General features: G+C 37.5%; 1 protein-coding gene across 50 annotated transcripts in view; it reads right to left on the bottom strand.

Annotated features, from left to right (window-relative positions):
• Positions 1-15,997, bottom strand: part of HDAC9 (histone deacetylase 9) — a 709,012-nt gene that overhangs the window by 205,003 nt on the left and 488,012 nt on the right. For all 50 annotated transcript variants that reach the window (XM_031666006.1, XM_031666005.1, XM_031666015.1 and 47 more), the window contains one exon: positions 3,522-3,763. In XM_031666006.1, coding sequence (XP_031521866.1) covers positions 3,522-3,763 — 242 coding nt within the window. The remainder of the gene's footprint in view (positions 1-3,521; positions 3,764-15,997) is intronic.

Raw genomic sequence — 15,997 nt, 5'->3', positions numbered from 1 at the left:
CATATGTAAGAGAGAGAACAATCTCTCTTCAGCCACATATTTATAATGTACATAAAATTTAGTTTTTAAGTTTGAACCCTATTGATTTTAATTATTATTATTATAGGTTGAGCATCCCTAATCTGAAAATCCAAAATCCTAAATACTCCAACATCTGAAATAGTTTGAGCACTGACATGATGCCACAAGTGGAAAATTCCATACCTGACCTCATGTGATGAGTTCCAGTCAAAATGCAGGCACATAACACAAAGTTTAGTCAGCTTCACCCAGGGAAAAAAGACCCTTCCAGCCCCCGTTCAGCTGCAATATATTTTTTCCATATACACCCAGATTCACCCACATAAGCACACTCACAAAAGGTAACAAAATGGCATGTGTGTGGGCAAGACATGCCAATGGCATGTGCCTCACATTCAGACTCAGCAACGATAGTGATGCCAAACAACCACAGATTGTCCACATTGGTGGTTGAGACAATGACATCTTTCCTTTCCGATGGTTTGATGTACCCAGACTTTGTTTGAAGCACAAAACTATTGGCAATATTGTATAAAATTGCCTTCAGGCTATAAGATGTATATGAAATATAAATGAATTTTATATTTTGACTTGAGTCCCATCTCCAAGACTCTCATGATGTACAGATATGTAAATATTCTAAAATCCAGAAAAAAAAAATCCAAAATCTGATCTATTTCTAGTCCTGGGAATTTCAGATAAGGGATACTCAACATGTGTTTGTAACTTTCAATACTAATGAAGTTAGTAAATTTTGTTTTTTGTATTAGGTGCCTAAAACTCTTGATTTTATACCAAAAAGTAATAGAAAAAAAATAAAAAAGCTATTATATGGAATGGCATCAGAGTCACTCTGGAGCACCAGGAAGCTAACTCTGGATATCAACCATAATAGTCTTATTACTCACAGAAGGACACAGAAGCATTTCTGGTTACTCTTCATATTAAAATCTTCAGCGTTTTGGCTTCAATACAGCAGTGCCTTAATGGGGGTTATTATTCCATTGTAATGAAATAATATTCCATTGTAGCAGGAGGAATGCTTAAATTCTGCCTTACTGTTAAATTCTATACAGATACTTGGGTTGGTCAAATTAATTTGGTGCCTCACCCGAAGCCCCAATGCATCTGAACTTTAATCTTTCATAGGAATCTAGACAAGCACACAATTTAATTACCATAGCTACTATTCATTATCAAAGATTGCATGAATGAGTTTTAAAACAATAGAAAGAAATAAAACTTTAGCCCTCTATTTCTAGATGTTCTGGCCCATGAGAAAGGCAGGGCAACTTAAGAGCTTTGGAGGCAGACAGGGCAAGACTGTAAATCTTGGAGCAACAATTTATTGGCTGTGTAGCCTTGGCAAGGTAACATTATTTCTCTCTACCTCAGTTTACTAGGTGGAAAAATTGGATAACAGCATCTAACTCAACAAATGGTGATTATTATAGAAGCTAAAGACTCAAAAAGCTAATATAAATAAAGCATCATGTACTGTATCTTTCCCATAAAAATAAAATCTTAATGAAAAGCATCAACTTTTAGCTTTATCCATAAAAAATACAAGACAAAATAAAAATTCTAAAAATCAATAAACTTCCTAATCTGAAAAGATAATATTAATTATGTCTTTGGTTTCTAAGAAAACAAATTATTATTTTAGAAAATCATTTTAAAAGCTAAATTTTCCTTTTAGCTATCTCATAATCCTTTTTTCTCACAGGAGTCACTTTTTCAATATTTTCCAGATGTCAATAAACCTACACTATTGTTTTGTTTGTGCCAAATGAACAATTAATTATCTACTTGCTACTATTACCTTTTGAGTAAAATTAAGCAATACATTTCTTTCTAAACAATTTATATTGATTTTATAGCTATAAAAGGCAGCAACAGAAATGAAAAGAAGTATCTAAAGCAGTAACTTATCAGTATTGCCCTGTATTTAGGGAAACATGACTCACATAAAGCAGCAATTGAACTACACCGATCCTTACATCTTAAAGTATGGTGAAAAATGTACATTTTACTCATTTCTCTTTGCCATCCTAACATGCTGGAAGGAAAGAAACAGATCTAGGTATCAATGTTTCTGTTATTGTTTCAAAGGTTAAATTTAAATAATGCTTCAGTATTCATTTAAAAATAAGTCTAAAAACTAAAGAAAGGCTACCCATACTTCAAAATGTAGCCATGAGCTACTGATTCCATTTGGGATAAAAGAAAGTACTCTCACTTTAAGGTATTTTATAGATCAATAATATACAAGAGTTCCTTTTGGAAAGTTCACTAGTAAAAGAAAAAAATGTATCTTATATCACTTGTCAAAGAGCCTTTTTAGAAATATAATATAATAAAGTTCTTCCAGGATTAAGAAACATCTTGTAAACCAAGTAATATAGAGAAGATAGCATTTTTACTTCCTTAGAAACTGTCATATTAATGTGGTAAAATTATATACTATTAACATTAGTTATCTATATCAACCCTCTACTGATGTGCTTATACTTGATATGCAAACAATAAATTAAGTTCCTACAATACAAAATAATAAAGTATGAGATAACATAATTTATTACATTCATAAATTAGCAAGTGTTTGTCATCTTTGGAAGAGTTGTATATAAAAATAAAATTTTTATTGTGAATCTTTGCTGCTTTTCTCTGTCATAATAAATTCAAATTAAATAGCCTTGTTTCAACTGTCTTTGTCAAGAAGTTGTGAGATGTTTTACAAATAAAGCTAAAGTAATATTTATCTCTGGAGATACAAAATAAAAAAACAGACACTTCTAATATTATTTGATAATAAGCTATTATTTTAAATTCTGGAATATGGATATATTTGTGCTAGAATAATTTAAACAACTTTAGTCTCAAATTGTCAACTACTCCCAAATACTTTCAATAAATCTTATCTACAGTCTATAAAAACATTTGTACCAGTTTCTCCATTTATAACTCCTTCAAGCTTTTTATTATACTATTATTTTGAATGTATACATTATGAGTTTTTTTCTGTAAGGAAGATTAGGACATACTCAGAGCATCTACTTATACACCATGTTTGTTTTTCAAAAACAGCTGTCTTCATATAAGGTGACTAATTTATCCTTTCTCACAAATAGTATATGTAGACTCTTCAGAAATGAAATATAAAATGGGTCTTCTAGGCTCATGCTTCTTCCTGGTGGAGAACAGATGGGGCAAATGAACAAAATCACGTAGGAGAGAACCTAAAATTAGGATAGGAAGTTACTATTCCCTACTATTGATTCCATATGCTAAAGGATAAAGAAGGTCCCTCTGAGAAGCAAAACAGGTTTTAACAGGTACTTACCCAAAGTTTTCACTAGTAAAATCACAATTCCCTTCAAGCCATATATCCATGTCTTAATCACAGTGAATCTACCCGCAAAGTGTTCCCATGGGCACTGCTCATGCCCACCACGGTGCAGATTCCTGAGTAAGGTCACAGACAAAGAAGCATTTGCTACCTTGATATGCTCCTGAAGCTGAGCCTGGTGCTGCCGTGTCAAGTTCTCATGCTGCTTCTGAAACTCTGCTATCAGGAGCTGCTTCTGGATTTGTTGCTGCTGCTGGATAAGAAGTAATTCCTGCTGCAATTGCTTCTCACGGACAACAGGGTCCACCACGGGCATCATCATCCTGAGGTCTGTCCTTAGGTCTAAAGGTGAGATGGGCTCCAGGCCCACAGGAACTTCTGACTTCACATCCACTAAAGAACCAGAAAAAAAGGGAAATGGAGTGGAGGAGGTTAATAGAGGATTGGAAATTAGCACATTGATTTGGAAACAAATAAAAAGTATAAGACATTATACCCTGTACAACAAATTTTATGCCAATGACTCTAGCCATTTCTTTATAATGATGATATAAAGGCATTTGTACATTAGTTTTGATAAATGGGCCATAGGCTAATTTCAGCAATTTGCACTCTTCCATGAATCTTCCACAATTCCCTTTTACAAACAGATGATTTCAATTGCTCTCTGGTATCGGCCATTCATAAAACTTATTCTACTGAACCCCTAACAACAATCAAGTCAGCGAGGACAAAAAAAAAAAAATGGAATTATGTTGAGGAAAAGATGCCCTAAGAGAGAACTTCCACCATGACTAAATTTGTACACTTAAGAACATCTTCCTTTGTAATCAGAGTCAGAAGATATCTTAAACTTTACAAAGTAAAGGTTGTAATATAATGTATTTGCAGCACTATTGGATGTACCAAAGACAGAATACAAAACTGCATGCTAAAATGTGGAAAATGGTGATTAACCACAGCAATGGTGCCAGATCCAAACATCAAGGAGTGAAAGTAGCCAAGTTTCTAAGTCCTGATGTTTAAATGGTAACAATCTGTATCTCAGCTACCTCACTCCTAAAATAAATAAGGTGGAAAAAGTATGAGGAAACTTAAAACAAGTATTTAATCAAACCACTGGAGTAAAAAAAGATTTGGTGATCTGAGAATAACTATAGATGATAATATTTAAATTTATACAAATTAAATTAGAAAATAGATATAAAATTCTTAGCAAAAACTCTTAGTAGATAAGAAAGCTGCTTTCTAAAGGCTTAGTTTAAGCAGAAAAACTCACAGACAGGGTAGATATCCAAATATATCATTTATTTATTGTTGGTGTCCATTCTGATATTCTGAATGACCAGCATCCATGCCAATCTGGTTGTTAAATATTTTGAATATGACCCTTACCCACAAGAATCAGGAAAATTGTGTAGTTCACTGTAAAAGGTTAAGCTAAAGACAACAGGAATTTTGGAGTGGAAATTGGCAAACTGGATTCCATGGCTTATCAAAAGAGGCCAGTCACTACTCAGATAAAAACAATTATTGGTGGGAGTTGATGGGAGAAAAGAAAATACAGATCCAGTGTAGACAGAAATAATTGTTAACTGAAAATTAAATTGAAATATTTTTGCGGGGGTGGAGAGCTCACTTTTTCACCCAGGCTGTAGTGCAGTGGTGCAATTATAGCTCAATGCAGCCTAGAACTTCCTGGCTGAAGGGATCCTTCTGCCTCAGCCTCTCAAGCATCTGGGACTTTAGGTGCATATTACCATGACCAGCTAAATTTTTCTTATTTTTTTAATAGCTGGGGTCAGGGTAGTGGGGAGCTGGGGTGGTATCTTGCTATGTTGCCAAAGCCGGTCTTGAATTCCTGACCTCAAGTGATCCTCCTGCCTGACAGGCTCCCAAGTTCTGAGATTATAGGCACGAGTAACAGCACCAGGCTCTTCAAAAGTTTTAAATACTCCAGGAACCAAACAAAATGCTTCAATCTTTACATGTACCGGTTTTCAAATTCTGCTCTATAATCTAAATGCTTATTTGATTCTTTCATGTGTGTAACTTTGAAGATGTTATTAATTTCCCTAGGCCTCTGTTCCCTCATCTGTAACCTGGAGATAATAATAGTAAGTACTAATAGCATGTAGCACAACCCTTAACAGATGTTTGTTTTTGCTTTTTTATTATATAAAAATGGAAATTTCTTATATATTAAAATAAACCATCAATAGTAAGTAGCTAACAAAACAAAAATATTCGAAACAAATATGAAAATAAAATGGTATATAATTTCTATTAAATATTAGAAAATAAACACTAAAACATCTAGATCAAAACAAATAAAAGAATACAACAACTGAAAATCACCTTCACTAGTAAAGAATTGCAAATTATGAATCGAAATAGAGCATCATTATTATCATATATATGACCCATATATATACATAAGTGTGTACAATGCCCCATTGTATAGGCTAAGCGTATGACCAAAGAGACAATTATTTATTGCAAGTGGAGCTGTCAACTGGTAAAAAACTTATGCAAAACCAACTTGGTAATACGTATCAAGAGATGTTACATATTTCTACCATTCGATTCAGGTTTATATCTCCAGGAGATAATACTAAATAGGGAAAAAAATAGTCCAACGCTATATTATTTACTAGAATTATATTATTGTTATTGAAATCACCAACTACAAGGAAATGTCTCAGCAAAATATGTCACATCCATTTGGTAGAAAAACTATGCATTCATTAAAAATAATGTTTACGGGAACATTAAAAAAGTTGTAACATTAGATGAAAAAAGTGATATAAGTGATATTTACACTATGACAACCATTTAAAATATATACATATAAGTAATGTAGTCAAAATAGATTTATCAAACCTCTTAAAGTCCCAGGCTTCATTCTAGATGTTGGAGTTTGGTATTTTAAAAAAAGACAAAAATTCGAGCCCTTATTGAGTACATATTCTACCACGGTTTTTAAGTCATATTAGTTTTTAAATTCTAATAGCAATGACTGGTGATGTAGATAACAGAAGATGGCTGTATTTTAGATGGAAATATGAATGATTCTCCCTTTACTTTTCTATATTTTTCCAAATTGCATCTAATGCTCTATTACTATAAGTAAGTAACTTAGATTTGCAGATTCCAGTTTGGAAACTACAAAGTTAATTTTCCATGCGAATTTAAGAGTTATTTTCAGTGAGGAAAGAAAGGCTAACAGAAATCCTGTCTACAGATGTTAAGGCTTCATATACTTAAATGTTCTTGCTGGTCATCTGAGTTGAATATCCATGTGCATGTGCCTGTGCTTATAGACTGATAGCAATCTTGGGTTGCTAACATTGGTTATTTTGCCATGGATTGACCAGAAGTTTGCACTGATGGTACTTTATGTGTCACTTTAACGAAAATGGGAAAATAATTTATAAATGAACTATAGTTTGATGGACATTGACTTCTCAAACATGATATCTGTGAAAGGAAAGAAATTAATCATGACAAGTTCAGATGCAAATTAGAATGATGGCCTGTAAGATCTCTTAATTGCAGCACCCAATGTAGAACTTTTAGTCAAGGCTCTAGAGTAACATGAGATTTTGAACATTAATTTAAAGAGTTGGCATAATTCCAACCAAAAGCAATGGCAGTTAAAGATATATTTCATTTTTACATTAAAAAGGCCAACTATAGCCTTCAGCTTTTACATGGAAATCCCAAAAAACAAAGGTCAGAACTTAACCCTATAAAGACAAAATGTAAAAATTCAAGAGACCCTGGGGTCTCTTCTTGCTGGCATTCTTGTTATCCATGAACTACAAACATCAAACCTCTAAAAAAATTTTTTTAAGATAAGAAAAAAAGTCCTACAAGTCTCTGAAACAGTTATTGTAAACCTCAAAGGGTAATTTGACTTCTTAACCTACTATCCCAACAGAAATGATTGTGTCTAACTGCTTGCCTTTGTTCAGAGACTAATCACTAAATTGTGAAAAATCACCCTCAACTTACAAAAACTGCTCTTGATTATAAATAATTGCCCAAGACTGAGAGAAAGTGGCAGGCAAGATCCCAGTCTTTCATCCAATTTATTCAGCAGCAATCCACATTCCATTTGTCTAGACTAAATATAGCAGCGTTTATACAAGAAATCAATAGTGCTTGCACAGAGGAGAGCAAAGGCATGAATATTTCATCAAACTCAGAGAGAAATGGCAATCAGCACACTGATGGTTCTGTGTAGGTCATCTTTGGCCCACTAGATTAGTTCCTGTTACTTGGACAATAGCTCATCTCTGCCTAATCATAATCATATCATAGCCATTCTTTCTATTTTTAACATTAATTGCATTGTGGGTGACAAAGGCTCATCATATTCCAAAAGGAATGTTGGATTTTTCTTACATCTTTTGTGACAGGCTGATAAGTCTCCCCAGGAGAAATAATAGTAACACAATACCAGGGCTGAGTTTCAACAAGTTACAGTCACTTTTACATCCCAGTATGTCTAAGAAAGGGCATTGTCCATAGCTGCCATATTATCATAATTAGAAATCAACTTACAGGGAAAAATTAACACCATTTTTAACAATGGATAAATGGAATCATCTCTGTTCACAACATTCCTTGTCTGGGAACATGCAAATTCCTCAAAAATTACTTAGAGCAGGTGGCCAGTGATGCATATGTTATATTAGAAGGAAGTTGATGACAGCAAATATTAGTATTCACATTAGTTGTAAATAAAACATGTTTTTTAAACTGATCTCAAGACCTCTTGACACATGTAAGAAAGGACTATGATTTAGCTAGCTTTATTTGGACTCACCTTGCTTGTCTGAGGTTGCAAATAAATGCAAATGTATGCTATATTTATTATATTTCTATTATATGATTCACATTATTATATACCAAATGCCCAGTCAGAACATTTCCACATATATGTTAACTAGTCTTAATTATTACCTTACAAAGTCCTGTCCATTCTTGACAGTGTCTGTCTTATTTGTTCAATAGTTATTACTTCTTTTTAATGTTTACAAGCTCAAGTGATTTTTAAGAAACATTTTGGTTTTTAGTGAACTTGTAAACGAAAGAGCTCTCATTTCAAAATAAAACCAAAATCCCAAATCATATAGGTGTTTATAATAATCCTATTTATTTGAGCATGAACATGAACATTCACGTTTAGCTTTAAATTTCTGTAACAATTTTTTTTTTTTTTAAATTCAAGGGTCATTAAAGAGTTCATTCAGAGTACTAAAGATAATCTAGTTACCATGGAGTATTGGTTACTTCTTCACTTTAGATGCTATTATTCATAGTATAATAAAACAGAATTTTCATATGTTCAAAAACTGGACTCTGGTTGCTACTTTATCAGTTGCCTTAAGCAAGATGCCATCCATTTTAATGTTTTAAGTAAACAACTTGCAAACTTCACGCATGAAAACATTTTAAGAATACACAATTTTGTGCATGTACAACCATATGGCCCTTCTCAAAGCAGGAGAGTTCAAAATAATAGATTTTCTCACACACACACACACACACACGGGCATGGACAAAATCTCACCACAAACTCATATATACCAATTATTTAGTTAGGTTTTCCACTGAAAAAGGTGCTATAAAAATTGAAACCATGTTTAACAGCTTCAGTTAATATTCATAATTACAGAGGCCACAACTTGGTTATATCAACAATGCTGCCCAGAGCCATTTTATTCTTAAGTTCTTTTTACCTGGGAAATGGTTGTTCACAACACTGGCAATGGGACACATGAACTAAAATTTCTGGATTTGGGGATATACAAATGCTACTCTGATTATCTATTCTGCTTCTTCTGTTCCTCCCTTCATGCATGGAAACCTGTGAGAGTTTGGGCATGCTAACTCCATGGGAAGAGGCTGCCTTCTATACTGTTTTCTGCTTTAACAATGTTCAACCAAGTATGTATTTAATATCAGTAGTTCAGGGTCCAGAAAAGATTGTGGAACAGCTGTCTCAAGGTTTCCTTAATGTGTGATCCATAACAATAGTTTACTACAAATTCTGCAGAAAAACCCTTATACAAAATTTCAACAGGAGTAGATATCTTCCATCAACTCCTTTTCATTTTATCATTCTATCATTAACATTTTCATTTTTCTGTTCTTTGTTGCAGACTTTAATATTTGCCATGGCAGGCTGGTTCTATTAAATTACATTTACATGTATCATGATGATAACATGTCATCTCTAAAACTCTGATCAATACCAAGATGTACACTGATGCTAACTTAGCAGGTGGTGTTAGAGATTACTTTCTCCTCTATGACATGTGAGGCCTTACCCTACTGTTTCTGTACTTTTTCAGCAAATCAAAATCAATAAGGAGTAACTTCCTATAGAAATACTCAATACCAATTAGGAAGTTATCTGGTTTAAACTGTGACTCAAACTCTGTGCACGTACATATGCAATTCTACCAGTCATCTGGTCTGCTAACCTAACACAGTTTTCACGGGGAGCCTTCTCCAAAAGAAAATGAAGAGGTCTTGAGGACTAAAGATCCATGAGTAGCACATTGCAGTCTTTGTTCTAACCATACCATCTCATGTTGAAATATTAACCCGCATTGAAGAATCTAAAAAGAGTTTTCTCTGGGACGGCAATGAGAAATACCTAGCTTTCCAGAATTCAAGGATGCTAGCGCCACTTCTTTACTATTGGTTATGTTCCTTGCCTGATAAATGTCCCCCAAAAAGTCAGACGTTATCTTCCATACCAGTTTATATTTCCCTCGGATGATGAATGTGGCCTTGGAATCACTGCTTCTAGCCATCCTGAAATACGATGATGAGGGACTGGGGCCAGGCCTCTAATCCTCTGTGGAGAAGGGGCCTCCAGGGCTGGCCTACAGAGCAAAGCTACTGAGAAGAGTGACAGAAAACAGAAAACAGGTTTTCTTCGGGTAATATGGCCCAAAATCCACCTGGAGAAAGCTGATCACCTCTGCTCAGTAGTGCTTCTTTCCGCAGGCTAACATGTGTGAAGGAGTCATCACGAACAGCAGGCCAAAACACCTTCGATATCATTGGGTGGAAAAGAGGAGAATGAATTAGGGCTGCACTACAGCTCAGAAGAAGCCCAGTCAAAGCTCAAACATTTTCCCTCAGTTTGTGGAGGTCACTCACCACCTTGTTTCTCTGGCTTCAACATCACAAAATACTCACAGTTCCCTGAAGCTGCTAGGTCTGGAGCAGAGCACTCTGGGAAAGGGATCTTTGGGATTCTAGCTCCTGAAGGTCAAGCTAAGCTGGTGGGGATGGAGGTAGAGATGCAGGTGGAGGCAGAAGTGGGGGCATGAGCAGGGAGGATGTGTGTGTTGAGGGGAGAGGGGACAGCTGTCAAGGATTTTTTATTTTTTATTTTTTTTAACAACTCCTTTTTTTCCAGTCTCATTATTTCTATCCACGCTATGTATTATGGATTGGGTTTCGTAAATACTGTTTGCCCCAACAAATTTTACCACGGACAAGTTTCACCAACACCTCTCTAGGCTTATCTCTTGCTACCGTTTTTGGAGGCTAAACCACAGTCTCTAACATATAGTTTCCTTCCTGCCTTTCACACTATGTTTCTTGCCCGTGTCTTCCTTCTTTATCAACTTAATTCAACAAACATTTTTTGAGCATATGCTATTACTCTGCTAAACACAATGAAAATAAAAATAAAAAGTATAATGTGGTCCCCGCTTGCCAAAGCTCACAATAAAGTACATATAAAATGGGGTTGGGCAGGGTGGGGCAAGGTAATCAGGTTCTGTGAATAGGAGAAAGGCATGAGAGAGGCATACAACTGAAAAATAATGTCCTATGTCATTTGTTACGGAGAAATTTTGAAAAAGAGAAACCACTGACTATTTCAGGTAAAGTCAGAAAAGGCTTCACAAAGAAAGCATGTTTGCCTAACCCTCCCTACGCCACCAAAAACACAGAGATGTGAACTCAGGGCCGAAGAGCATATACACAGGAACAGGAAAAGAAAAAGGAAACTGCAAATGACTTGTGATTGGACACTACTAGGCACAGGTGAAATGAAAGGTCAGAAAGGTAGACAGGAGACCTGGTTATTTCACAAAACAAGCAGTGTGGCAGAAGCCATGGCCACCAGTGTCAGAGAGACAAGTTATTCAACCCCTCAGCAGCCTCTGAGTTTATTCCCTTACAAAATCTGGCCTATTTAGTTGTGAGATGTAAATGAGACTTTAAAAACTTTCCCTTATTTTGTGAACACTAACTGACATATTGACATCAGATGATTTAAAGTAGAATAAAGGCATGAAGGAACAGTTTATGTCTGGTGGAAGTATGTCATGGAATGGGAAACAAATGGAAAAGAATCTCTCTCTCTCTCTCTCTTTCTCTCTCTCTCTCTCTCATTTTCTCTCTCTCTGCAGATCCCTTCCATTCCTAGGGCTTTGCTTCCTCTATGTTGACAATTCTATCTCCAGCTTAAACATCTATTCCACCAAATGTGCAACTCATATGTACAGGTACTACTGGGACTCTCTTTAGCTGTCTCTTACTGTTCTTTTCTCCAGTATCCCCGTTTTTTTTTTTAATCATTGAAGACACAGGAGAAACAGAAGTGATAGTGACTCCTCTCTCTTCTATTATCTATATCTAATTGACAGAAATTAACTTTCCTACTCCTAATTTTTTTTTTTGAGACGAAGTCTCACTCTGACAGCTGGAGTACAGTGGCCCGATCCGGTTCAAGTGATTCTCCTGCGTCAGCCGCCCAAGTACCTGGGACTACAGGTGTGTGCCACCATGCCTGGCTAATTTTTGTATTTTTAGTGGAGATGGGGTTTTACTACATTGGCCAGGCTGGTTTTGAACTCCTGACCTCAAGTGATCCTCCCACCTCTGCCTCCCAAAGTGCTGGGATTACAGAGGTGAGTCACCCCGACTGGCCCCTACTCCTAAATAGTTTTTGAAGCCATCAAGGTCTCTCCACCACCGCTGCCTGTTTTATTGAAGTACTTCTTTTAGGTTTCTGGCTAACACTCATCAGGGGAGCCTTTGTCTCTAACACGGCTGGCCTGTTTCTCCATAGTGTGCTTTCTCTGTATAGCTGGGGTCAGGGTAGTGGGAGCTGGGGTAGTATCTTGCTATGTTGCCAGCCTCAGTACTACCTGTCTTCCACTCACTCAAGTCACACAGATTTTTCAGTTCCTTAAACATGCTGTGCACTCCAGGGTCTCAGAGATTTTCCATATATGTTCTCTCTTCCTAAAACCTTTTCCCCAATACCAACACATTTCTCTAGATTAGTCCTATCCTTCATATCTTAGCTAAATCATGATTTAATATAGATGTTTTTCTTAGTTTTATTTAATTTTCCCAATACATTTCTCAGTTCTTTTCATAACATTCATTTGTCTATCTTTGCCACTATTCCGAATTTCATGAGGGCAGGGACTATGTTTTCAGTGCTTAGCACAACATGAAAACATAGTAAGGCCTCAGTGCATGTGTGGAATGAATGAATGAATAAATGAATGAATAATAGTCTCAAGAATATTATGGGAATAAAATTAGTAACACATGTATACATCTGCATGTATATGTTCACATACACACATACCCAATTAAAATCCTAAAGCAACTACTTACTGGGCTTTTTGACTGTTTGAATTAAAAAATATGCTATTTTACTACTTAAATTTTTAAGTTAATGCATTTCTGGCAACACTGCATAAGTATTTGAAAACAATCTGAAAAGTTTTTCCACCCAAGGTGTCATTTTGCATTTCCTAGACTCCACCATATCTCTTAAAATTCAATGTGCTGACACGTGACAACCATCATAATGGAGTAAGTGAACAGTGAGGAAAAGAAAACTTACCCATTCATGCTGTTTGCCTTAGTAGGGATAACCAAGTATAGGCCACATCGTGAATTATTTAAATAATAATGCCTAATTCATGATTGAATACTCCATGTTATATTATTGAAAATTACACCAGAACTGGTAAGCTGCAAGCTAAGAGTTTTTTTTTTCAAATCTTCCATTTTAAAGATAAATAATTAAATTAATAAATGTAAATCTAAAAGGTAAATCCTTTTAAAGTTATTTAATCAAAATTCTTTGACATTTTAGCTAAAATAACCAACAGTTGGATTTTGAATTTTTTTTTGAGACATGCTGAAATGCTTATTACTGAAGGCTCTTCATTAAAATGTGTAGTCTTGAAAGGCAATTTTTTTCAGGAAAAGTAAATTAAGAAGTTTGAATTTGCTATCACCAAAAATAGAAATTGGGAAAACATGTGACGGCAGTGGCTGGTCTGCCCAGAAGGGCTGCTGCCATGACACCAGCTGCAGTGGGGGCGGGGGCTGCCCACTCCATGTAGCCCGCAGGAGCTGGGAACAGGCGGGAGCCCCGCCTGATTCCGAGTTGAGGGGCCGAAGCCCCACCCTCCTGGGTGCAGCTGCAGCTGTGGACCCAGGTATCCCTGTGCACAGTCGGGGACCTGGTAGGTCCTCTGCTCCCCACAGGCTTGGAAGTGCTTGCTCCCGCTGCCTGGCCTCTCCATGCTCCCAGCACTCGCTCTGATTTCGAAGCGAAGTTCAGGTCAAGCCCAGGCACTGTCGCAACCCGGCTGGGTATGTGCATGCTCAGGGCAGCACTGACCCGCCAGTCCCCTGCTGTCTTGGCCTTCTCTGGACTTGGGCACCAATAAGCATGAGAAGAAGAATGAGGGCAGCTCAACAGGGGCCTGCAGGTGCCCCTCGGCAGCAACAGCCTGGGAACCGTGAACGACATGATTGATGGCAGCAGGAGGCAGACAAGTTCCTGGATAGAAAGGGGAGGGTCCCTGGTGAAGCCCACCTTCAAGCCAGGGACAGTCAAAAGCCTAGGGGCCAGACCGTCAGTTCCGTGGACCAGAGTGAGAACTTGCGGTGCTTTATCCGGGCCCACCCATGGCCGTCCATGGACCAATTAACACGCACTCCCTCTCCTCTGAAGTGCATAACCCTGGACTCAGACGGACTCAGGCAGAGGATGGGACAACCTGCTTGCCGATAGAAGCTACCCGTTCTAGGTCACCTCTCCGCTGAGGGCTGCACAGACGTCTGGACTACTAACTGTGGGAAGGAGCTACCCACTGCAGGTCTCCTCTCCACTGAGAGCTGGACACGTGTTGGGATGACCTGCCTGGAGAAAGGAGCTAACCACTGTGGGTCTCCTCTCCACTGAGAGCTGGACACTCGTCAGGATGACCTGCTTGCAGAAAGGAGCTGCCCATTTGGGGTCTCTTGAGAACTGTTCTGCTGATCAGTGAAGCTCCTCTTCGCTTTGCTCAGCCTCCAGCTGTCCGCATACCTCATTCTTCCTGGGTATGAAACAAGAACTCGGGACACATCAAATGGCGGGACTAAAAGAACTGTAACACAAACAGGGCTGAAACACGCCCTCCCGCTTGTCATGTTGTGGGCCATGAGGAGAGAGGGGCTGTGGCCCTTTGGGGAGCCCCCCGGCTCCCTGAGCCAGGGCTGTGACACTCTCTTTGGGGTTCAGTGGTTCCAGGCATCTCCAAGTTTCTGGGTGCCACTATGTTCCCTTCATCCAGACACGGTTGCCCACAGCAGAAGCCACGTGCAGTACATGTGCTCCAGCCTCAGCCTCCTCGCATGGAGCTGGCACCTGCGCTGTTGCCTGGAGCTGCCTGCCCACCACAGCAGCCAGTGTGCCTGGCTGTGTACAGTGGCTAGACCCTGCACTCACTCACCCACACACCCCTCACCGTTTCACGCCTTGCTAGTACTTGGCAGGTGTGGGATCTGGGCTGGTAGCAAGAGCCGAGTGCAGTCTGTTGAGTCAAGCGAGTGGAAAGAAACGGGCACCAGCGATACTCAGGCAGAAGGCACCACCTGCCACAGAGGTTTCTGGCTGGTGAAGCAACACCCTAGGGATCCCGTGACATAAGCAACACAGCCTCAGTTTGATAACAATACTGCCCAAATTGCACTTTAGTAATGCAGATAGTTTTAGCTGCTTTTCCACTATTAATATGATAACATTATCATGGAATAAAAAGAATAACTAAATTATCAAACATGAAAGAATCATTTTATAACAAGAATTATTTAAACTGACTAATCCAGAAATACAATTCTCCCTCAGTGATTCTGTTCAAGTTATCCATGTCTTTAGTTTCTTAAAGTGAACTACTACATGGCATAAATGAAAAGAAAAAAAAATGCAAAAAGCAACCTGTGCTTTGATTTACTATTCTCTTATTTCCCAGGGGTCTGAACAGGAAACAAAAATAACCACAAATGACTAAAATATCAGTAGGCCTTGAAATATCAACATTTAAGTTACAGCAAGCTAACTTCTTACTCAAAGCCTTTACTATTCTGATTTACTTAATTCAAACTCCCTGTCTGCAAATATGCTTTTGAATTAAGCAGTCATAACAAACCATAACACAAACATGAACTGCTAACTAATTTCTAATGGCCACTTAGTTCCAAAGTATCGCAATGTTTGCTAGTTCTTTACTATTTAAGAACTGGGTAAAAGCTTTATTCAGCTCCTTGCACTATGGAAACAAAATCAAC

Source organism: Papio anubis, chromosome 4, assembly GCF_008728515.1.
Source record: "Papio anubis isolate 15944 chromosome 4, Panubis1.0, whole genome shotgun sequence".
In the NCBI taxonomy this organism is placed as follows: domain Eukaryota; kingdom Metazoa; phylum Chordata; class Mammalia; order Primates; family Cercopithecidae; genus Papio; species Papio anubis.
Note: the sequence above shows the minus strand (reverse complement) of the source record. Positions and strands in the feature narration are given on the sequence as shown.